Source organism: Tamandua tetradactyla, chromosome 19 (genome assembly GCF_023851605.1).
Source record: "Tamandua tetradactyla isolate mTamTet1 chromosome 19, mTamTet1.pri, whole genome shotgun sequence".
In the NCBI taxonomy this organism is placed as follows: domain Eukaryota; kingdom Metazoa; phylum Chordata; class Mammalia; order Pilosa; family Myrmecophagidae; genus Tamandua; species Tamandua tetradactyla.
In genome coordinates, this window is record NC_135345.1 from 45,410,371 (window position 1) to 45,436,333 (window position 25,963).

Genomic DNA, 25,963 nt, shown 5'->3' on the forward strand with positions numbered 1-25,963 from the left:
ATGATGAAATGAAGACAACATAAAGAATTCTTTTGATTTGTTTGAATACATCATGTGGTTCAGGAAATGCAGTTGGCTGCTGTGCAACACTCAGTCTGCTGCATTAGGACTGCATTATGGTCTCAAGTTATTCAGGAGCAAGCCTCTAAAATCCTATTAGAACGGTAGATGCCTATTGGAATAATGGGACAACAGCAACAACGTACATTGTTCACCTCAGGTATTTTGTTAAGAACAAAATAATCATCACTATTTTATCAAAAATTTGTCAATGAGATAGAAAAAATTGCACTGAAAATATTTCCTTAAGTGACAATTGCTTTGGTGTTATTCTGTAAGGTTTCTGTTGTTTTGTTACTTATGGATTTAAGAAATCACCTATGGGATTATTCTTTTATCTTGATTTTCCTCTATATTATAGCATATTGTGTTATTAAACTATAGTGGAAAGTGCACATGCTTTAGAATCATGCAGTTTTAGGATCAAATTCAAGTTCATTATTTATTCAAGAAGCATGTGCTTGGTGCCTATGATAATGTTTCAGAGTAAATGTATAAAGGTTGCAAATTTGAATAACACAAGCCTTTTGATCTCAGGAAGAATATAAGTTTCATGATAGAAGAGGAGTAGGGGCTATGAAGTAAATGCTGGAAGGTGTGCAGAAAATGGGCAGCCCACATTCTATTGAAGGGTATCTTAGTTTGCCAGGTCTGTTATAACAAATACCACAGACTAGTTGGCTGAAATAATAGGAATTTATTGTCACACAGTCTTGGAGGCCAAGAGACAAAATCAAGGTTTTGGCAGACCATCCTTTCTCTGAAGTCTGTAGAGACCTGGTGGGGGTGCAGTCTCTGCCTGAGTCACATGGAGATCTGTCTTTTTCTATTATCTCCTCTGGTCTCTACTTCTGTGTCCAAATTTTGTTTGCTTCTAGGGTGTCTAAATTTTCCAGAGCTGCAGTGACAAACAGTGTACAATGGGTTGACTTAAACAACAAACATTTATTGTCCCACAGCTTTGAAAAGGCTAAAAGTATCAACATCCAGATGCTGGCAAGGCCATGCTTTCTCCCAGAGTAGTAGCTTCCTGGTGATGGCTGTCCTCTATCACACAGCGATTTCTCTGTCTTCTCTGTTTTCTCACTTCTGGCTCCTGGTGACTTCATCCAAATTTTCTCTCTTCATAAGCCCTCTGGTTTTAAGGATTAAGGCCCACATTGATGAATTCAATTTGGCCTCACTTAATAGGATCTTCAAAGATCCCATTTACAAGTGAGTCCATACTCACAGGATCAGGCTTAGGACTTGAACATATGTTGTAGGGAACATGATACAATCCCCAGTAAAGGGAATGGTGGGAGGGGCTCTCTGGAAATAGGCTGATTGACCTGAATTTGAGAGGTGGTTAGGTGAACAATGAAGAAAAATGCATTCCAGTCATAGGGACTACATTAATGAATGTATAGAGACACTAAAGGGCATGGTATGCTTTGAAGAATTGCAAGCAGTTTGGTGTGCCTGGCATGTTTGGCACATAGATGGTACTTAAATATTAGTTGAATAAATAATTGGTGCATGGTGGGGAGTGGTATGGGAAACAAAAGTATGGAAGGAGGTGGGAGCCACATCAAAAAGGCCTTCTGGGCTAAGTATGCTGAGCTTCATCTTGAAAGCTACAGGAGGCAATTATTTTATTATTGTTTTATCAAGGAATGGCACGATCAGATTTTTACTTTTAAAAATAAAATTCAGAAGAATGGATTAGAAAAGGCTTATCTTGGAGGCAAAGAGGCCAGTAAGAAAGCTGTTGTATTTTAGGTGAGAAATAATGAGTTAGGACAGTAGGTGTGAGGACAGAGTGAGGGAGAGACACTCAGTCACAAAGAAGAAGTGATAGGACTACTTGATTTATAGGTCATGGGAAGTGGTGAGGGATAGTTCTGGAAAAGTCAGGTTAACTCCCAGATTTCAGGCAATTAGTTGAGTAAATTTATTGGCAAAGATTATGTTAGCTTTAGACATCCTGAATATAGGCTATACCAAATGGAGATGTTATACACAGCCGAACTTCTCTTCAGGCTTGCAAGAAGGGAGTCTGAGCTGGAAATAGACATTTGGGAGTTCATCAGACTTTAGTAGCTGTTGAAACTTCTGGTGAAATGGTCCAGAGAGAAGAATAAAGCCAGGGGACTAGCCCAAGAACCCACCTAGGAGATAAAGTGACCCTAGATGAACATGGTGAAGGAGCAATCAGACATCTAAGAAATGGGGTTATTACATAAGCCGAAGAGAAATATATATGCCAATCATGCGTTTCATGATATTGTGACCTTCAGCAAGTTAGCAATCTCCCTGTACCTCATTTACCTTGTCAGTGAAAAAGGAATAATATCTATTGTATAGTATGCTGTGAGGATTATAGCGACAATAAATAGACTATCTGACATAGTGCCTGGAACATAGATTCAGCCAATAAACACTTTTTCTTTTTCTAGTGTTGACTGGGTTACTGATCAGTGCCCTTTCATGAAAAAATATGTTACTTAATGAGACTTACTGTTTCATTTAATAATTTAGTTGGATCCCTTTCCTAATGGATGAACCTCTGAAATCTGCTAAATCAGCTCTGGTAAGGCACTCTGGTATAAAATCAGGCAAAGCCTGATGAAAAATATTTCCAGAAGTAATTTTATTTTTTTCCTTCTGAAAAAAAACAGTATAGTCATTCTTGTTAAAAAACACCTGTGTTCATTTCTTATTTGGCTATCCAATCGATATGTGTTAAACGCACTTTCCAAAATTTTTCAGTCATCCAAAAACAGCATAGTATATTCTAGAAAAAACATGGCTTTCAAGGTTTTGAGTATTACTCCACACATCCACTTGTGCAGGATTCATGTGCCTCAAAATTTGGTTGCTTTTACTAAGGCAACCTAATTTGAGGCAATTACAGAAGAGATGAGAAGGCAACATTTCTTGCTTTTGAAATCGTATGGTTATTTATTTGTTTTCTTTGAAGCTGAGTTGAATAGAGTAGATGATTCCTTTGTGGAACACACAGGCAAATTCAACTTCCAGCTTTGTGTGGACATTTTAAATGTTTTCAGTTTTGTTTTTCTTTTTCTATAAGGCAGAGTACCCCTCTTATTGATTTTGCTTTGTGTTCGTTTTTCATAGTAATTTCTAAGGCTTATTTGACAACTGGTAATAAAGCAAATTTCCAGATAAGAGATAGAAATGAGTAGGGAAAAGAGAGATGACAGACACTAAATTGAAAAAGAACAGGCAGTTCTCCCTTTCTGCAATGCACTTTCATTTTTATACCTTTTCCATTTCTCAAGTAGCATTTTGGAGAAAGTTCTACTCACAAGTGATTGTGTCAAAGGTCTTAGAACAACAAGGAGCTTTGCACCTAGCTTAGTAGAATTACCCTCAGGGCATGTTTGTAAAGCTTGCAGATAAAGACAATGGCAGAGATCCGGTCTGATAAGCAGAAATTTCAATGTATTCTTGACATTGCCATATAAGTTAGACTAGATCATCTCCAGTCCCCTTTCTGCTTTATTAAGATGGTATAATTTGAAGTCCTTTTTCCCCTAAAGCATTGATTCTAGTACCTTAAAATCTATCTTTGGTATACTGTACCTCCCGCCCCCAAAGCTACCCCATCCCCAATTTCAGAAACCTGTGACTATGCGACTGTACATGAATAAAGAACTTTGAGGATAAGATTAAGTTAAAGATCCCAAGATGAGAAGATTTTCCCTTATTATCTGGGTAGGTCCAATGCAATCACAAGGGAGGTAGGGAGGATAGATTCAGAGAAGAGATGTCACATCGGAAGAGGTTGGAGTGCTGCACTTTAAAGAAGGAGGAAGGGGCCACCAGCCAAGGGACTTAGGTGAGCTCTAGAGAAGCCACAGAAATGGATTCTCCCCTTGAGTCTCTGAATAGAGCATAGCTCTGCAGGCATTTTCATTTTGGTCCAATCAAACAATTGGACCAATTATCTGCTGATTTCCAGATAATAGGTAATACATTTACGTTGTTTTAACACTGAGTTTGTTTTCATTTATTAAAATCATAACAAGAATCAGGCACTATCTTATGTAAAACTGTTTCTATATATTTATGAATCTTTAGGATTCATAAAGCCTGTATCTGTTCTTCTAACTTCTTGTATTCTACCAAATGAGATAAGGTATATATAGGCTCAAACAGAGTCAATACGTGACCATATAGTCAATAGGGCCATATAAATAGTTGAGATCTGTGATTTACTGGGACTCAATCCTAACTCCATCATTAGCTAGTTTTCTGACTTCAGGTTTACCACATACTTCTCTGTGCTTCAGTTTCTTCATTTGTAAAAATAATACAAGTACCTACCATATAGGATTAAAGAATTTAAAACCTGCATATCAACTACTTGCACTAACCTCCAAACTTTCTGTAGATGCTCTCTAACAGTTACTTCTCTTGAATATAGTATTTAAAATATAAAGAAAAGCATATTTAACGGGCACATCAGGATAGTCAGAAGAACCTAAAAGTTAAGTATGGATGCCTCAGGGAATCAGGGATTTGCTTGAGGCTAGTTAGTTTAAATTTTCTCAACTTCTGAGTTTTCACTGGCTTTCCCCCCCCACCACCACCCGCTCTCAGTTGTCAGTTTATTCTGGGAATTCCATGGAGACTGAGATCACTTTGCTACACAGAAATTTATGAAAGTATCAAGGTAAAATAAGATTCAGGTATTTTGATACTTAGGGTAGATTATTTTCATATCTAAATCCACTAAATGGGATTGGCTGCATGAAGTTGGTTATTCAAGTGTTTTCCTTGAGGTAGAAATTGAGGCAGATTTTGATCTTTTATTAATTTTATCTTTTTTTCAATCACACACCAGCAAACATACACACACTCAGGAGAGTGGAAAAGAGAGCTTGCCTCTTCCTTTAAGAAAAAACACTAGAATTTTCTTGTAAGGTAAAAGGGGGAAAAAAAGGCATTGTGAAAATGGTCCTGCAATGGTTATCTCATAATTACTTAGTATTTTGATGTTAATGCTCAACATTTTAGCCCCTTTTCTTTTGGTTTTGTAATTTGGATCTTTCAAAGGATAAGAGGAAATTATAATTTCTAAATGTCTCCATTTGCAGGATAATTATTTGCTGGTCACTTTTTTCTGTGTAAACACATCACTTTAGGGATTAGATGATCACAGATATGGTGATTTTGGCATTCATATTGACATCAGTTTTGTCTGCAGAAATGAGCAGAATCTTAAAAGTCAACAAATAATATTTGTGACAACTTCTACTGATGTTAAATAGTTTATATTAAAGGGACACTTTTGCTTGGTAGGAAGGTGGTTTTAGGGAGAGATTTCTGGATTAGAATCTAATCCCTAGGCTGTGTGATTTGGGGAGATGATGATAGCTGGCACATTCATCAAGTTTTAATTTACAATCTGCCTTCAGGTGCACTTTACATATGATCCTACAATCCCCTTGTGGCCTTGATTATACCTGTTTCCTATGTGGGAGAAGAAAAAAGCAACTCCCAAAAAAGTAAAATAAACTGTAAAATTCACGTATGTATTAAGTGCCATAGCAATGACTCAAGAAGACTCTTCTTTCCACTTCAACATGTTGCCTCATAAAGAAATGTTTTGTTGAAATGAAGTGTATGAGTTTCCGTTTTCTCCCAAATTAAGTGTGTACGTATGGGCATATTGGACTACATAGGATGTCACAAATTTAAAGGGGCAGTGTGTACAATGTTAATGAAATTTTCAAGATATAAAAAATGGAATGAAATATGGTATCTTAGTTATAGCTACTTTAAAAATGCCGTACAATGGGTTGGCTTAAACAATGGAAATCTTTTGGCTCACAGTTTTGAGGTTAGGAGAAGTTCAAAGTCAAGACATCAGCAAAACCTTCTGGGATTGGTGGCCAGCGATCCATGGGGTCTTGGCTTTTCTGTCACATGGCAGTGGACATGGTGACATCCTCTCCCTTCTCTTTTGACTCTCTTGGCTTCCAGCTTCTACTCCTCCCTGGTAGCTTTTTCCCTGTGGCCTTCTCTAATAAGCCCTCCAGGAGTAGGAGTGAGATCCGTTCAGATTCAGTTAACTACACCTTAACTTAAAGTCACATCTTCAAAAGGTCCTATTTAGAATGAGTTTTACAGCCACAGGAATAGACTAAGATTAAGAGCATGTTTTCAGGGGATACAGAATTTAATTTATCACATGCAACATTAAGAGACGTGCCCCATCTGAAGGGAGTAGCTGATGCCAACCTCCAGTTAGTTTTTCCATTCTGGAATACAATAAGACCAGCATTGTCAGATTTTCTGCTTTTTGAACAGAAGATGAAAATCTAAATTTTCATGAGTTTGATCCTGAGTTGGCAGAGCTATCTCCTCCTATTAAGGTTGCAATGGCTAAAAGGGGATGGGGGTCTCTCCATCTCCATGAATTTAAATTTGCCATAAAATCGGCATTGTCTCTGAATTTCTGGAAAAATTATCATCTTTTTTTTCCCACTGGGGAGGATTCATTAGGTTCATTGACTTTTCAGCTTATGTCTAGACCAATTCAGCAGCTGATTTGGACATATGGATAATTCCTAAGGAAACAACTGAAATTCATTTATTTGTATGATCATGGAGCATTACAAAAAACAGAAAGCACTCTACGAAAAATTTGGGCTCATGCATTTCTTTCATGCCATAAAGAGAATACCTGAACTTGGGAAAGGAAGATATTTATGGGGGCTCATCTTTATTGTTTTCACTCTCAGAACTGATGGTGCATCTTGAACAAATGTAAATAGCAGTATAAGTTATTGAGAGAGTCAGTTTTTGATCATTATGTAATCACAGGGTTACATTTTGCCATTCAAGTATATGGTACTTGTGCTTTTGGAATTTTTAGTTGTAGTAATGATGGTACTGATGCTGGTGCTGAGATGTCTCAATAACATTTATTAATAATATTATTAATAAAAATAAATCATAATATAATAAAATAATAAAAATTATACCATTTACTGAGTATTTATAATGGATCACAAAAAAATCCTCACAAATGCCCATGAAGTGAGAAATAGTGTCCTATGTTTCAGATGAAAAAAAAGCTTAAAGAACTTAGCTAACTAGTCAAGATTTTCCAGTTTCTAAGAGGCAGATTCAAACCGAGTTCTAGTTATAAGAATGGACAACAGAGTCAGACAGTATCTGCTGAACACCTAATATGCACCGGTTGGTATTCTGGGTTCTTAGTTCTAGTGAACAAAACCGAGTCTGCCTCATGGGGTTGTATTTTATTTGTGGAGATAGATAATAAACCAATAAGTATGCATAATACATCCAGTGTAGGTACTCTAAAAAATGTAATTGGGTAAGAGAATAGAATGGGAGATATTCAACTCAAAATTAGAATAGAGCGGATGAGTGAGCAGTGGGGGTTCCTCTGACAGTTCCTCCATGATTCAGTTCATCACTCATAGTCCTGTAACAGTACAGACTATTGGTTGCCTCTGTCCAAGAGGGTTATGCAGCATTTTCCTAAGGAAAGAGCAAGGAATTAGGAGACAGAACCAGGTTCAAATTTTGATTCTACACCCTTTATCCCTGAGTTACTTGGGCACCTTAAATTTATTTTCAACCCTTAGTTTCCTTGTTTAAACTCTTGATAATAATCTTTATCTCCTAGGATTAATTGCAAATGCAAAGTCTCCCTTGCAGTCCCTAGAACTGCGTATGAATATACAGTAGTCATGCAAGAAATCACTATTATAATTAATTTTTATAATTTGTATCTTACAGATACATGGAGAAGTTCACCCTTGTGTTTTGTTGTCAAAGTGGGGGGAGGGAAATGTGGCAAAGAAGATTTCCATCCACGCGCTTAGCTGAATAAGGAATATGGTTAGAATGGAACCAGATCCAGGAAATAAGTTGAGAGGAACCTGATGATGCTAAAGTGGGTTTTTGAATCACTTTAAGAACAAGAATAAAAATTCAAGAAATTATTTGAGAGCGAGGCTGGCATATAACTATAGGGATTTACACAGTTGGATACGGAGAGAGAAAGTGATATATATACTTACAAAGGCCCATGGCCCTGCTTCCACAGGCATGCATCTGCTGTATTGAAAATGATGGTAACTGGAGCTAGCTTGGCCCATTGCCTGCTCATCAAGATATCTGGGTCTGGTTCCAGTTAACCTTAACAGCATGACTCTTTGCTTATCACTTTGCCTTTTTGCCTTCATGTGGAGGAGAAAGGATCACTACACCTTGCCCATCTCACAGGAATCATTTTAGGCTAAGAAAATTGTTTAAAATATCCCTTGGGTTATATTATTTACCATTAAATGCAGGAGCATGATTTTGTAAAGAGGCAAACATCTTTAAATTATGTTAACTACTCACAGCCAAAGAATAAGATCTACAGTGGTTTGTGGTTTGGAAACAGCTTAATTCTAAGGAGAGTGTAGTGGTTCAGTGGTTCAGCTAGATTCAGTGGAAAGCACCTGGACTTTGAAATTGTGCTCACCTGGGTTCCAATTATCGCCCTGTTGAATGTTAAAATGTCTAAGACATTTATTCTCTCTGAGCTGAGGCTTCTAGATCTATAAAATAAAGACAGTAGCTAACACCTTTCAAGTCGTTGGGAGGGTTAAGTGAATGTAGTTATTAGCACTCAAAATATTCTTATTTTCCCTTGAGACCTAAAGATTGATGTTTGCAGTCCACTTGGTTCTTATTGATTTGGGGCATAAGGGGACAAAGTTAGGATGCACATTTCAGGAGGTGTTTTCAAACTGGTGACAATCTAGACAGCCAAAGGATCAACTGAAAATGACCCACTGAATTTTCTCCAGCCAGAAGAGCTGAGTCTACTCCAAGCAGATCCTCTATGGGGGAGGGTGGGTGCTAATTCTTGGTTTGAATCCCACATTCAGTTTCAATGGATGTAGGGCTCCAAGATTGCCCAAGTATGACCAGGTAACTGAACTTGCTGTTTTATACGAGATATTGCAGGGCAAGGAACAGGCTGAGCATATGCATTGGCCATTTGGTCTTCCGTTTCAATTACAGCCAATACTATGCCTTTCCAACATGTCTGAGTTTGCTGCAAGTTGCTGTGAGGCTTCAGGGCATCTCTAAGATTAATCTTTTTTAATCAATGAAAAGGAAGAAATGGACTGCCTTTAATAGCCTTTAGGTCTCTCAGAACAAGCAGGCTGCAAATGCCAGCGTCTTCTCAGTGCTGTCTCAGATTCTTCCATCCTTCATTATGCTATTCCCATGGTAACCTTCTAGAAGGGAGAAGAGGGACAGATAACCATTGAGTGGCTATTTTTAGATTTCTGGTCAGATGCTTTGACCATTCTGTTGAGGGAAAGAAAATTGAGCAAATACATATTTTTTTCCTTCAAAGACAATATCACTTCAAAATCCATATAATAAAACTTGAAAAGACCTTGAGAAAAATCCAGCCTACTTCTACCCCTAGGAAAACTATTTTTCAAACCATACCAAAAAGCTGGGCAATGAGATCTTTTTTAGAACATTTACTTAATAGCCTATTGTAATATATGACCATACATCCTGCCCTGAGCTTGCCCCACATTTAATCTCAGTCTGCAGGCCACAGAGACTGAATGCTCAAACTATGGAAGACACAACCCTGCGGGCACCATTCATTCAGACTGTGCCACTAATGGTACTCATCCTGTGCAAAATATGCACTGGCCAGACTGCACTTACTATTTCACAATGTAAACCGATTCTGTGCAATCCTTCCCACCCTCCTTAAAAGCCTTCAAGAATTTTCCATTGTGTTTACGTTAAAGGATTCATACTTTAGATCAGCAACCAAGTGCAACAAAACATCTTCCCTGCCCACCTCTCCAGAATCATTTTGTACTATTCTAATTCTTTTTTTGTTTCATCAAACTGGCCTTTTTACAGGAGTCTCAAAGATGCTGTGTACACTCCTTTCTCAAGACCTTGAACTTGGTGTTCCCTTGCCTGTAATATTCCCCCTTACACTCTCTTCCCTAGTTAATTTCTCCTACTCCTTACTCTTCCAACCCGAGCTCAAATATCGGAAAATACTTCCTCAACCTCCAAGACAGGAGAAGGCACTCCCACCATTTGCTCTCTGATCATCCTGTACCTTTGCTTCACAGCCCTCAACTGCTTGTAATGTGATCCTATATTTAGTTGTGCAACTTTTTTTCCTAATTTAAGCTATTTGTTCCATGTTGATAGGAAACTATAATGTTTGCTCACTAATATATACCTAGTGCCTAGCACCAGGTTTGGCATTAGAATAAATAAATTGTTCTAATGATTGAGTGAATAACTAGTAAATATTTTACAGGGATGGAAGTCCAGGTCTTCTGCTAAATCCAGCTGACTATGTGATTACACAAGGACACCTCAACCTGTAACATGCATCCAAATCCCTAGGTGGTCTTATTAAAATGAAGATTCTGATTTGGTAGGTCTGGGGCAAGCCTGCTTTTCTGCATTTCCAGTAGGTATCTAACCAATTCTAGAACGTGGCTGCACATTAGAATCACCTGAGGAGCTTTAAAATTTTTACTGTCTAGGTCCTCTGCTTGGAGATTCTGATTTAATTAGTGTGGACTGAGCCTGGGGCACCGGGTTTTGAAAAAACTCCACAGTTTATTCTAATATGCACCTCTGCTGGAGAACAACTGATTCCAGGCAAAGTTGGTTCTTGACCACAGGTAAGGAATATGTATGTTTCCCTTTGCATTAGACAGCATCCACTGTGGCCACTTGATGGAGTCCAACTTGTTACTTTTTAAGTGTGTCTTAGAAATGTGCAGAAGAGCAGTACTTGGCATTTGTTCTAAGAATAGAGGTGACAATCCCGTGGAAGTTTGTTAGTGTTGGCAGCAGAATGGCCCAATTTTCAATATTCCCACTTCTATAAATGGGGAAAGAGTATTTCTTATTAAATATCTCAGAAGTAAATGTAGCTATGGAAAGAAGTGGAATATTTTGATAGAACCAAATATGCTTATGGCAGCTTTTGTAGCCAGAGGAAAGATGCCTAATTGCACAGATGCCATGATCAGCAAAAATAGAACTTTGGTGCTCTTCCCAAAGCTGCAGGATCTTTGCTGAGTTCCTTGATTCCCTGACTGCCCATCGTTGTGAACTGAGCAGGAGCCACAGATTCTTGGACTCTTGCTTGCTCCCACTGAAGATCAGTGATTCTTACTCCAAAGCATAGTAATAATTCCCTCCTCCCTTTGCCATTAATTACCCTTGTATGCTTCAAATGACTTACTTTTGTTTGTCTTTTTAATCTTAGGAATTCCTTGATGTAGGTGGAATATTTTTGCACTAACTTAGCATAATACTACATTTCAAGCCCTACAATGAGATATTTTCATATTCTCTCTCAATCTCAGCAAACCTGTCAGGCAGTTATTGATCCTATCACTTTTTGTAGATGAGAAAACAAGGCTTCGTAGTTCATTAGCTTTCCTAAGACACCCAGCTGTCTGAGACAGAGCCAGGTGTAACCTGTTTTAAAGTCCATGTTCCCTCTACCTCAGTGGTCATATACAGTCAGTCTAGAAGCCAAATTCAGCTTTCAGATGTATTGGTTCACATGGTCTTGTAAAAACATTTTTAAAGTCAATGCATCCATTTGGAAATCAGGAAAATTTCTTATAAAATTTCAGATTCTGAGCTTCTATTTAAAATAATCCTGTCTGTCTGTCAACAGTGGGGCCAACAATTGCCTAGAGCCAAGTGATGTTTTCTCTTTTTAAGGACACTCTCCCTGCCTGATCCTAATAATTCTCTTATTCCTGGGTTGTCTTAGCATTTATGATACCTCCTTGGCCCCTCCAGGGTTTTCAACTCTAAACTCTATTGAGGGAAGAAACAGTTCTCACATCTTTAATAAATTTTTCATGGAAAAAAAGTTCTCTCACTTGGAGGGTAGAGACCATTGTATTGCCATCTCCATGACTTTGGACCTTTCTAGTACCGTCTTTATGTTTGCATCTCAACAGAGTGGTCTTATTTAATGCAAAGTGGTGGAGCATAATGTATTATTTGCTGGTTCTAGAATTTGGCCTCCTGGAATGGTTTCCGATCAAGTTTTGAGGTGTTTTGCAAGTTGTGCAGGTATATTTTAACAACTGAAGCCCATGTGAAGACTCACATGTTCCCTGTCTCATGGTATAGTTGTATTCTGTTCAGTGTCCTTCAGGTAAGACTGATAAGCTAGGATAGGGACTTTCCTGATGATACCTGGACCTATTTGGTGTGAACTTTAGCTTATTCCAGCAGTGCTGGGCAGGGTTTCCCAGGAAAGCAGCCTCTGATTTCTGATTTAGCAGGAAATGTTAAAAGATTTCTCATGTAAAGCAGTTTTTGTTCTTTTTTTGGCATGGGCAGGCACCAGGAATCAAACCCAGGTCTCCAGAATGGCAGGCGAGAACTCTGCCTGCTGAGGCACCATGGTCCACCCATTGCTTTGCTTTCAATAGCTGCTTGCCTCTGGTACATGTAACTCGTTCCTTGTTTCTTTTTCCTGCCTGGCTTTGACCCTCCCTTCCAAGTTTGATGTTGGTTTCTGTGCACTCTGTCTGAGCCACTCAAACTTTTATACCTTGTGGCAGAATTTTCTCACTGTAATACTCAATAAAATATATGTGCATATGTTACTTATATTACCAAACCCAGAACAATCCAATGATGTAAGGACTTATTATTCCCAGGGAATTGTGGCTCAAAAGACTATAACATTCGGAACATTGATAAATAGAAGAATTATAATTTTTGACTGTTTAAATGCTAATTTTGAATATTCTGCAGCACAATTTACTTTGGGCTTAAGAGACAGATGTAGTAATTGAACAACATCTACAAATCTTAAGAAAGATAATTTAGTCGTTCATTATTTCACCACATGGTATCCCATGTCAGACATCATCAATTTTAAGATATGCAATTATTTGATGTGCCACTGAGAAAGAAAAAAAAATACCATCAAGTAAATTATATGTTTAAATTATGTTGATATGTGTCCCTATCCCCAATTACAGATGTTCTAATATAAAAAGCTATGTCTTAGAATTGACAACTCGGCAACTCAATCAACTTTTATTGCATGCCTTTAATGTATAAGACACTTACTGAAGCTTAATTGCCTAAAAATAATAATATATTAGAAAGTAAATGCAAACAGATTTACACTATAATGTTTTCCCTTCAGCAACCTTCAACTGACCTAGAATTTGATCGGGTAGTGATTTACACTACCTGCCTTCGTGTGGTACGGACAACCTTTGAAAGATGTGAACTGGTTAGAAAGATCTTCCAAAACCATCGAGTAAAATTTGAAGAGAAAAACATAGCTCTGAACGGTGAATATGGAAAGGAATTAGATGAACGATGCCAACGAGTTTCTGAAGCTCCGTCCCTCCCAGTGGTGTTTATCGATGGCCATTATCTTGGGGTAAGTACTCAGCTAGGGAAGATATTTTGGTCATTGCCCAGCCGGTGTCGATAGGGATCCACCTGCGGCCCAGCTACAGGACACTTGTCCTTTTTTTGGAACTCAAACTAAAGTGATGGAACACTTATTTCCACCCCAAACAATGTGCTGCGGCAGTGCTCATCCCTACAGAAGCCAGGTGAGATAAAGACAGCGTGAAATTGCATTTTTGAATAGGAATACATTAAAACAGTATTTAGTTGACTTGAGTTCTGCACTTTAAAACTTGACATATAGTATAAAAATAATTAAGTGCAGGACAGAAAAATGTAATATTTATAAGATATACATTTGTAAATTCTGTTATACCCCAGTATCTAACACTCTGTTTCCTACCTAATGAACCTAAGATGACAGTACTGAAATGAAATCAGTAAAAAATGGGGGTCTGGAGCCAGAATTTTTATCTGCTTTTGCTTAAAATTATTTTCACTCTTGGTAATGCTGCAGTGTGATAAAATTTAGGCTTCCAGTAAGCAGTAACAAACTCCCTGAGCAGTAACAAAACATACCTGCTCCATTTCTCTTTGAATAATACTGTTGATATAATAATGGGACCCTAGCAGCTGAGGGGGTGGGGTTGACTACATGATCAGAGAACAAAGAAGGACTGTTAAATAGCAGTCAAATTCTCAGATCTGGGTTTTATTTCACATTTGGCCTTTCCCTTTCCCTTTTGAGAGGTTAGAGAGAGTTGGAGTGGGAGATGCTCATATATTGTCATAGGGAATTAGTGTTCTGATATCTTGTCTACAGCCTGCTAGATAAGTATATAGAGAAACTATGATTCAATAGTTACGACATTGTACAATCTTACTTTTAACCAGAGCTGGGCACAGACTGAGTTCTGAAGTAGAGGCATTTTGATTTGAGGTATCAAGCTATTTTGAAGTATATTTCAATATATCCTCCCAGGTCCTAGAAAACCGCAACAGTGATGGTAGCAATAACGGAGAATCAACAATAGTGGTAATCACGATAATAATAATAAAATGCATTCTCAATTTTACTCCTGCCATCCCATCTACTCCCCAGGGTAGCCAAACAGATCAGCTCTCTTGTATGACATAATGGTTAAAAGGCAAGTGCTGGAGTCAAGACAGCCTTGCTTCAAATTCCTCTGATACTAGCCATGTGATTCTCACCATTAATAAATCACTCTGTACCTTGGTTTTCTCATTTGCAAAATGGGAATCAGAGAGAACCTACCTCATAGGCTGATTGTGAGCATTTTATGACATAATACATATAAGTGTTTTAGTTTCAAGACTTGGAACAAAATACGTTTTCAATAAAGATTAACAATTATTGTCCTTGGTTTGCAAATGAGATCATTAATCGTCTTGCTCAATATCACATGGCTGGCCACATGATCAAGCCGGGATTCAGATTAGTTCTGTATGATTTGTTCTTTGGTAAGTCACCTCGAGGACAGGGATCTTTGTTCACTGATACATTCTAAGCACCTAGAACAGGACTTGGCACAAAGTAGGTGCTCAATAAACATGTTGAAAAGATTTATGAAGTATGCTGTAGTACCTCCTCATGATCTCCTTTTCTCTCTAAGACATTCTTCTGTAAGGAAGGGATCTGATAAACTCATCCACACTAGGAAAAAATAACTAGTAAGGGTTATAGACATTTAAACCTGGGAGAATTCTTCTGATGATGCAAGATATTTCTCACGGTGGAATTTTAATTTCAGTGAAAGTGCACAGTTAAACTCAGTAGGCCCTTCCTTATACACAGGTATAAGAAGGTCACTCCACCCTGCACGCTGCTCTTGACAATTCCAGTTCTCATTTAGGAGCCATCCTGATTATTTTCTTCCTTATTTTGATACCATCTAACAGGCTATAACGTATTTCCTGCTATTTGTCTTTCAATTTGAGGGACAGAAGAAGAATGTAATAGACAAAGAAGGTAGAAACCAGGTTCTGTCTCAACTCAACTGCTGTGTCTCTGGGATCACTTTAATTCCACATATGCCAGCCTAAGGGAGGCAGAATGTCCAGGTACTTCCTCTGAGTTTCCATGAGTTGAAGCTAATGCTGCAAACCTGGAGAGAGGCCAGAGCTGGGGATTTTCTACCCCCTCCCCCTCTTCTTTTCCTATTAAAATTACTTCCAAATCTATATTTGAAAATGGAGGTAGGCACCTTAGAATGACTAATGTAACAATTTGCCTCCTACTACAATAGTCCTTTTATTTAAATTCCAGTGCAAAGCTGTAAATGGAGTACATTTCTTGAATTGTAGAGCCTTTTTCCTGTGGTATTCATGCATCTGAAATGGAAGGATGCCCTCTGCTGGGTTTTGGCACATTGTGAAACATAATTGTTTAAAAGGAGGAAAAGAAGCTGGTGCTGGTAATCTGTGGCATTTTAAACAGTAAAATGAAACCATTTGATTAAGTTTAAATTTAGATGGGTAAGAAGAATAAAGATTTGTCCATCTGCACAATGCAAGTTCCTATAAGGAGCAGAGAGAGAAGTAGAGAAACAAAGAGGGCCAGAGAATGAGGTGGACAGACAGACAGAAATAGAGGCATGTGGAGGCAGACTGAGCAGTCAGATAGACAAAGACACAGAGAGACAATGAGGTAGGGTGGGGAGAGCATGAGAATATTTTGAAGCTCCCCTATTTAACTGTCACCATTGCTACCAAACTCAGGAAGTGTGGTATCACAGATTTCTGTTATCTCAATGAAGTGAAGATAATTAATTTCAATGTGTAAGGAGGCAGGAATTGACAAGGATGCTGAACTCCTTTTTTCTGATGACTCCCTTCCCCAACTAAACTAAAAAACTGAAGAGAAAAGCAATGAAACAGTCAAAAAAAATTATATTAGAAGACAAATCTATACAGTCCTGGGATGCTCTACTAATGAAAAAAAAAATAGCTAATTCAGCTTAGACTGTGCTCAGGGCAATTATCCTGTTGTTTTGGCTTCAGCAGTTTTCTTTATATAAAAATATTATGTTTGAAAACTTTAGACATAAACCATCTTAGAATTTCCAATAGGAAATAGGTTAGAAATAGTGTCTTGATTCTTGTCTCAACCATGCAAGTCATACAATGCTACAGTTGACATCCATAAACCCACATAGGAACTTGGCTATAAAACACGTGTAATGAACCTGAGTGGGTGCTCTGGTAGCAAAGGGGCAATTGGTCTGGATCGATTTCTTAAACTAGATGATATTGAGGTATGGCTGCTCAAGATCTCTATATCTATTTAAAGTACTGTGTTATTCACATATAGGCAAAAAGATAATTATTGAGTATAACTAGTTTACAGACTAGAAATACAAACTATAGACATAATTCTAGAAGCTACTCATAAAAGTCCCTGGAGGAATGGACCACTAAGGGAGCCTTTGAAATGATGAGAAAGCAGACAGATCTAGAAACCTACTACCTTTGTCCTTGTCCCCATCAGCATGGTGGACTACGGGTTCCTGCTCTTCTCTCTACATTATTATATTCCTAAAGAAAGTATCAAGTGAGCGTATCTGATTTGTAGTTACTAAAAATGTCACATGTAAAAACTTTATTGCGAGAGAATCTGAGAAATATGGTTTTAGTTCTCTATTGTCTGCATTAAGGAAGACGTGTGCCAGTTTGAATCTGTTGTGTACCCCGGAAAAGCTAACTTCTTTAATCCTCATTTAATATTGCTGGGTGCGAGCTTTTTGATTGTTTCCATGGAAGTGTGACCCACCCAACTGTAGGTGGTAACTTTTGATTAGATGGTTTCCATGGAGGTGTGTCTCCACCCATTCAAGGTGGGGTTGCTTACTGGAGCCCTTTAAGAGGGAACCATTTTGGAAAAAGCTTGAGAGCCACCAGAACTGACAGAAACAAGCAGAATGGACAAAGCCCCAGGGAAGCCACTGAAAAAGCCTTATGAAATGAGGAGAGAAAGCTAGCAGACATTGCCATGTGCTAGATAGAGCAGAAACACTGAACATAATTCGTCATCTTGAACCAAGGTATCGTTCCCTGATGCCTTAATGTGGATATTTTCATAGCCTTGCTTTAATTTGGATATTTTCACGGCCTTAGAACTGCAAACTAGCAGCTTAATAAATTCCCCTTTTTAAAAGCCATCCATTTCTGGCATACTATATTCTGGCAGCTTGCAAACTAGAACAACATGCTAGCAGGAGATCGAATTGGTTACTGAGTGAGCTAAACCAAAATATCTGCCAGGTATGCTATTTTCATTTTGTTTGTTTAAAGCAGCTTTATGAGGTATAATTTATATAAAATAAAGTGAACCAATTTAAAGTGTATAATTTGATGAGTATTGACAGATGTGATCATCGTGAATCAACCAACACGTTAAAAATATAGAACTTTTCCAGAAACCTTCAAAAGACTTCTTATGACATTTGGCAGTCAGTCCCTTCCTCTATCCCCAGTTCCCTGACAGCCATTACTCTACTTTATGTGAATATCATTTTCTATTCTTTTCAGGTTTTTGTTTGGGTTTGTTAGCAGGGTGATGCTGATTTCATAGAATGAGTTTGGAAGTATTCCATCATCTTTACATTGCATTTCTGGTGCTATTTATACTTTGTTGTATATCCTCATATACATCTGACATTATTTTCCTTTTATCTGAAGGACTTCCTATGTATAAAACCAATATATAAAACTCCAATATATTCCCTTTCCAATACCCAGATTTACAAACATTTTACATTTTGCCACATTTGTTATATAATTCTGTCTCTATCTATCTACCTATCATCTATCTATTTCTCATCCTCTATATCTATTTTCTAAACATTTATTAGTGTGTTGCCTATATCATGCTCTTTGAACACTTTCCATTTCCATGTATATTTCCTAAATACAAGGATATTCATTTATATAACCTCATTAAGTATGGTTATCAAGTTCAAGAAATTTAACATTGATATAAAGCATGCAGTCTATATTCCAATTTTTAAAATTGTCCCAAAAATGTCCTGTTGAATATTTTCTCCTCCATTTTAGATCCAGTCGAGGATCATGTATTGCATTTAGTTGTCATGGTATTTTTAGTATCTCCCACTTTTTTATATTGTGGATATATATATATACACACACAAATAAAATTTCCCATTTCAGTCATTCCTGAATGTATAGCTCAGTGAGATTAATCACGTTTGCAATGTTGTGGTGCACTCGCCACAATATCATCCAATTCCAGAAGTTTTCCATCACCCCAAACAGAAATCCTGTACATATTGTACATCAATTCCCCATACCCCCTCAACACTGCCCCTAGTAAACTGTACTCTACGTTAGGTCTCTATGAATTTGTATATTAGATTCATTTCATATAGGTGGAATAACATATCTGTCTTTTTGTGTCTGCTATATTTCACCTGACATGATATCTTCAAGGTTCACCCATGTTGTAGCATGTATCAGAATTTTAGTTCTTTTTACAGATGAATACTATTCCATTGTATGTATATACCACATTTTATGTATTTATCTGTTCAATATTTAGGTTGCTACCACCTTTTGGCTCTTGTAAATAATGTTGCTATCAACATTAGCATACAAATATCTTTTTAGATCCTGCTTTCAATTATTTTGGGGTATAGACCTAGAAAAGATTTACCACCTCCATTTTCTCAGATGCCTGGGTGATTGCAGAGAGGCTGGCTGCCACCCTAATGTTTGCTGTGGGTTGAGCCAAAAGTCTGGCTGTAAGCACAATGCTTGAAAATGTTGGAGCTTTCAACCCAGTGTTCAGGAAGAGCAAGGTCTCTGCACAAGCACTTGGAATGGGTGCTGTAGGGGGCTGCCACTCCATCAGGCCCAATGGGCAAAACATGGTTCCACAGATGACTCTCAGACCTTGAAATCTAATGATGTATGCCCTACAGGGTTTCAGAATTGTTTGAGTCAGGTTACTTGTTTTTCTTCCAATTCCTCCCTATAGGAAGAGGAATGTTTATTTTATGGCTTTCCCTCCACCATATATTGGAATCACATAACTTGTTCTTTAAGTTTCACAGATCCACAATAAGAAGTGAATTGTGCCTCAGAACACAACACACATTAACTGATTTTGATGAAACTTTGTACTTAGTATTGCTACTGAAATGGTTTAAGACTTTTGGGACACTGTGATGGAATGAATATGTTTTGCATATGGAAAGATCATGTCTTTTCTGGGGTTCAGAGGGTGGAATGGTGATTTGGAACTGTACCCCCAGAAAGTCATGTTCTTAAAGCTAATTCATTCCTGTGAGTAACCTATTCCTATTAAAGTAAGTTTTCATGAGGTTACTTCGGTTAAAGCAATGCCAGGGTGGGGCCTAATCTTCCTGGAGTCCTTTATAAATGGGATGGATATAGAGAAAGAGAGAGATAAGTCACAGAAGCAAGAAACTGAAAGCAACAAAACCCAGAAGAGAAGGAAGAGACCAGCAGATGCCACCATGTGACAGACGAGTCCAGGATCGCAGAATTTTGGGGAAGAAAGCATCATCTTGATTATGCCTTGATTTGAACATTTTCATGAATGTCAAAATTGTAAGCTTGGAGGCTCAACAACACACTCTTAAACAACCAGTGGGTCAAGGAAGAAATTACAAGAGAGATCAGTAAATATCTCGAGGCAAATGAAAATGCAAACACAACATATCAAAACTTATGGGACGCAGCAAAGGCAATGCTAAGAGGGAAATTTATTGCCCTAAACGCCTATATCAAAAAAGAAGAAAGGGCAAAAATTCAGGAATTAACTGTCCACTTGGAAGATGTAGAGAAAGAACAGCAAACTAACCCCAAAACAAGCAAAAGGAAAGAAATAATAAAGAATAGAGCAGAAATAAATGAAATTTAGAACATGAAAGCAATTGAGAAAATCAATAAAACCAGAAGCTGGTTTTATGAGAAAATCAATAAGATTGATGGGCCCAGAGCAAGATTGACAAAAAGAAGAAGAGAGAGGATGCAAATAAATAAGATCAGAAATGGAAGAAGAGACATAACCACTAACCCCACAGAAATAAAGGAAGTAATGACAGGATACTATGAACAACTATACGCTAAAAAATATAGCAATGTAGATGAAATGGACAACTTCCTAGAAAGGCATGAACAACCAACTTTGACTCGAGAAGAAATAGATGACCTCAACAAACCAATCACAAGTAAAGAAATTTAATCAGTCATTAAGAAGCTCCCCAAAAAGAAAAGTCCAGGACCAGATGGCTTCACATGTGAATTCTACCAAACATTCTAGAAAGAATTAGTACCAATCCTGCTCAAACTCTTCAGAAAATTGAAGAGGAGGGAAAGCTACCTAACTCATTCTATGAAGCCAACATCACCCTCATACCAAAGCCGGACAAAAATATTACAAAAAAAGAAAACTACAGACCAAACTCTCTAATGAATATAGATGCAAAAATCCTCAACAAAATTCTAGCAAATTGAATCAAGCAGCACATTAAAAGAATTATACATTGTGACCAAGTGGGATTCATCCCAGGTATGCAAGGATGGTTCAACATAAGAAAATCAATTCATATAATACACCATATAACAAATCAAAGCAGAAAAACCACATGATCATCTCGATTGATGCAGAAAAGGCATTTGACAAAATTCAACATCCTTTCCTGTTGAAAACACTTCAAAGGCTAGAAATAGAAGGGAACTTCCTTAAAATGATAAAGGGAATATATGAAAAACCCACAGCTAATATCATCCTCAATGGGGAAAAACTGAAAACTTTCCCCCTAAGATCAGGAACAAGACAAGGATGTCCACAATCACCACTTTTATTCAACATCGTGTTAGAAGTTCTAGCCAGAGCAGTTAGGCAAGAAAAAGATATAGAGGGCATCAAAATTGGAAAGGAAGAAGTAAAACTCTCATTGTTTGCAGATGATATGATACTATATGTCGAAAACCCCCCAAAATCCACAGCAAAACTACTAGAGCTAATGAATGAGTACAGTAAAGTGGAAGGTTACAAGATCAACGCTCAAAAATCTGTAATGTTTCTATACAGTAGTAATGAATAATCTGAGGTGGACATCAAGAAATGAATTTCATTTACAATTGCAACCAAAAGAATTTAGGAATAAATTTAACTAAAGAGATAAAAGACCCATACAAAGAAAACTACAAGAAACTGTTAAAAGAAATCACAGAAGACCTAAATAGATGGAAGGGCATACCATGTTCATGGATTGGAAGACTAAATATAGTTAAGATGTCAATTTTACCTAAATTGATTTATAGATTCAATGCAATACCAATTAAAATCCCAAGAATTTACTTTTCAAAAATAGAAAAACCAATAACCAAATTTATCTGGAAGGGCAGGGTGCCCCAAATAGCTAAAAGTATCCTGAGGAAAAAAAATGAAGTCAGATGTCTCATGCTACCTGACTTTAAGGCATATTATGAAGCTACAGTGGTCAAAACAGCATGGTACTGGCATAAGGATAGATATATTGACTAATGGAATCAAATAGAGTGTTCAGATATAGACCCTCTCATCTATGGACAATTGATCTTTGATAAGGCAGTCAAGCCAACTAACCTGGGACAGAACAGTCTCTTCAAAAATGGTGCCTAGAGAAACTGGATATCCATGTGCAAAAGAATGAAAGAGGACCTGTATCTCACACCCTATACAAAAGTTAACACAAAATAGATCAAAGACCTAAACTTAGATCTAAGACCATAAAACTGCTAGAAGAAAATTTAGGGAAATATCTTATAAATCTTATACTTGGAGACAGTTTTATAGACCTTACACCTAAAGCAAGAGCATTGAATAAATAAATAAATAAATAGGAACTCTTCAAAATTAAACACTTTTGTGCATCAAAGAACTTCATCAAGAAAGTAAAAAGACAGCCTACACAATGGGAGACAATATTTGGAAACAACATATCAGATAAAGGTCTAGTATCCAGAATGTATAAAGAGATTGTTCAACTCAACAACAAAAAAGACAGACAGGCCAATGACAAAATGGGCAAAAGACCTGAACAGACAGTTCTCAGATGATGAAATACAAATGGCCAAAGGGCACATGAAAAGATGCTCAACTTCCCTGACTATTAGGGAAATGCAAATCAAAAATCACAATGAGATATCATCTCACACCCACCAGAATGGCCATTATCAATCAAACAGAAAATGAAAAGTGCTGAAGAGGATGTGGAGAAAGAGGCACACTATTCCCACCACTGACATGGTGGGAATGTCAAATGGTGCAACCGCTGTGGAAGGCAGTTTGGCGGTTCCTCAAAAAGCTAAATATAGAATTGCCATATGACTCGGCAATACCGTTGCTAGGTATCTACTCAAAGGACATGAGGACAATGACACAAATGGACATTTGCCCACCAATGTTTATAGCAGCATTATTTACAATTGCAAAGAGATGGAAACAGCCAAAATGTCCATCAACAGACGAGTGGCTAAACAAACTGTGGTATATACACACGATGCAATATTATGCAACTGTAAGACAGAATGAAGTTATGAAGTATGTAACAACATGGATGGACCTTGAGGACATTATGCTGAGTGAGATTAGCCAAAAACAAAAGGACATATACTGTATGGTCACACTGATATGAACTGACAGTAGTGAATAAACTTGGAATATTTCGTTGGTAATAGAGACCATCAGGAGATAGAAATAGGGTAAGATATTGGGTAATTGGAGCTGAAGGGATACAGATTGTGCAACAGAACTGAATATAAAAACTCAGAAATGGACAGCACAATACTACCTAACTGTAATAAAATTATGTTAAAACACTGAATGACACTGAATGTGAGAATGATAGAGGGAGGAGGGCTGGAGGCCTAAACGAAATCAGAAAGAAAGATGATAAAGATTGAGATGGTATAATCTAGGAATGCCTAGAGTGTATAATGATAATGACTAAATGTACAAATTTTAAAAATGTTTTCGTATGAGAAAGAACAAAGGAATGACATTACTGCAGGGTGCTGAAAATATATGGTAATTAATGTTTAAAAATTTCAACTTATGTGTGAGACTAAAGTAAAAAATGTTTATTTGGTACAAAATTTATATTTTGACTAGTGCATTTCGTAATATAACTTATGTAGATAGCTTGGTTGAACACCATAAGTACATGGAACCTTGAGTAGGATGTGAGATTTTGTTGTTTGTCCAGAGTGATGCCCTGATGAATCCCAGAGTGATTTGATCAGTGAGTGGAAAGGTATTTGCAAAGACCCCTTGGGGAATGGTGAGAATGGGGGAAAATTCAACTTCCCCAAGTTGAACTCCTGATATTCTCACAAGCAGTGTGGACAACCAAAACTAGAGGCTGAGCCTCTAGTCTTGGGGTTTGTTCATATGAAACTTAACCCCACAAAGGATAAGTCAAGTCTACTTAAAATTTAGGCCTAAGAGTCACCCCCAAGAAAGCCTCTTTTGTTACTCAGATGTGGCCTCTCTCTCCAGCCAACACAACAAGCAATCTCACTACCCTCTCCCTGTCTAAGTGGGACATGACTCCCAGGGCTGTGGACCTTCCTGGCAACGTGGGACAGAAATCCTAGAATGAGCTAACACTCAGCATCAAGGGATTGAGAAAACCTTCTCAACCAAAAGGGGGAAGAGTGAAATGAGACAAAGTGTCAATGGCTGAGAGATTCCAAACAGAGTTGAGAGGTTATCCTGGAGGTTATTCTTATGCGTTAAGTAGATATCACCTTGTTATTCAAGATGTAATGGAGAGGCTGGAGGGAACTGCCTGAAAATGTAAAGCTGTGTTCCAGTAGCCATGTTTCTTGAAAATGATTGTATAATGATATAGCTTTCAGAATGTGACTGTGTGATTGTGTAAACCTTGTGTCTGATGCTTTTATCTACCTTGTCAGAGGACGAGTAGAATATATGGAATAAAAATAAATGATAGGGGGAACAAATGTTAAAATAAATTTAGTTTGAAATGCTAGCGATCAATGAAGGAGAGGGGTAAGGGGTATGGTATGTATAATTTTTTTTCTGTTTTTGTTTTATTTCTTTTTCTGTTTTCTTTTTATTTCTTTTTCTGAATTGATGCAAATGTTCTAAGAAGTGATCATGATGATGAATATGCAACTATGTGATTATACTGATTATATATGTAGAACGGAATGATCATATGTTAAGAATATTTGTGTCTCTTTCATCATATTTAAAAAAAAATTTAAATTTTTAGAATTTAAAAAAAATTTAAAAAATAAAAATTTTAAAATTTAAAAAATTTTTTAAAAATTAATAAAAAATTAAAAAGAAACTGTAAGTGTGTAACCTAATACATTCCCATTGTTAAAATTCAGCCATTTCATGGTATATTGCTTTTAGCAGCCTGGAAAACTAAAACATATTAAATCTAAATTGCTTTGAGTAGTATTGACATCCAATCTATGAACTTGGAATATTTCCCCATGTAATTTAAGTCTTTAATTTCTTTCAATAATAATAATTTATAATTTTCTAAGTACAAGTCATGTACATCCTTGGTTAAATTCATGCCTATATATTTTATTTTTTTAGTTGCTATTTTAAATAGAATTATTTTCTTGATTCCTCTTCAGATTGTGCATTGCTAGTATATACACATACCACTGATTTTTGTTTATCTTGTCACATGCCACTTTTCTGAATTCATTTATTAGACATAGTAGCTTTCTTGTAAATTCTCCAGAATATTCTATATGTAGTATCATGCTGCATGTGTACAGCAATGGCTCTGCTTTTTCCTTTCAAGTTTGGATGACATTTATTTCTTTTTCTTTCCTAATTGTTGGACCATCACTTCTCATACAATGTTGGATAGCAGTGTGAAAGGGGCATCATTTTCTTTTCCTGATCTTGGGTGGGGGGCGGATTTCTCAGTCCCTCACCACTAACTGTGATGTTAGCTGTGGGTTTTTCATATATGACCTCTATCATGCTGAAGAAATTCCCTCTATTCCTAGGTTTCACAGTGTTTTTATCAAGAAAGGATGCTGGATTTCCTAAATGCCATTTCTGTGTCAATTGAGGTGATTATCTGTTTTTTTCCTTTATTTGATTAATTTGGTATATTAATCGATGTGATATATTATATTGATTTTCTCATGTAGAACCACCTTTCATCCTTGGGATGAACCCCACTTGATCATAGTATATAATCCTTTCAATGTGCCACTGGATTCAATTTGCTTGTGTTTTATATAAGTTTTTTGAATCTATTTCCACATAGGGATATTGGTCTTTAATTATTTTGTGATATCCTTATCTGGCTTTGGTATTAGGGAGATGATGGATTCATAGAATGAGTTAGAAAGTATCCCTTCCTCTTCAATATTTTACAAGAGTTTGAGCAGGGTTGTG

At 37.1% G+C, this 25,963-nt stretch overlaps 1 protein-coding gene across 2 annotated transcripts in view; it reads left to right on the forward strand.

Annotated features, from left to right (window-relative positions):
- GRXCR1 (glutaredoxin and cysteine rich domain containing 1) overlaps positions 1 to 25,963 on the forward strand; it is a 142,448-nt gene that overhangs the window by 41,544 nt on the left and 74,941 nt on the right. Inside the window, exons 1-2 of one of the 2 annotated variants that reach the window (XR_013166053.1) lie at positions 4,682 to 4,741; positions 13,298 to 13,407. Coding sequence is in view for 1 of the 2 variants with exons in the window: in XM_077137129.1 (XP_076993244.1) it covers positions 13,298 to 13,540 (243 nt within the window). In the remaining variant the exon portion in view is untranslated. Of the gene's footprint in view, positions 1 to 4,681; positions 4,742 to 13,297; positions 13,541 to 25,963 lie in introns of those variants that run through there. The other variant, XM_077137129.1, reaches the window with a different exon arrangement.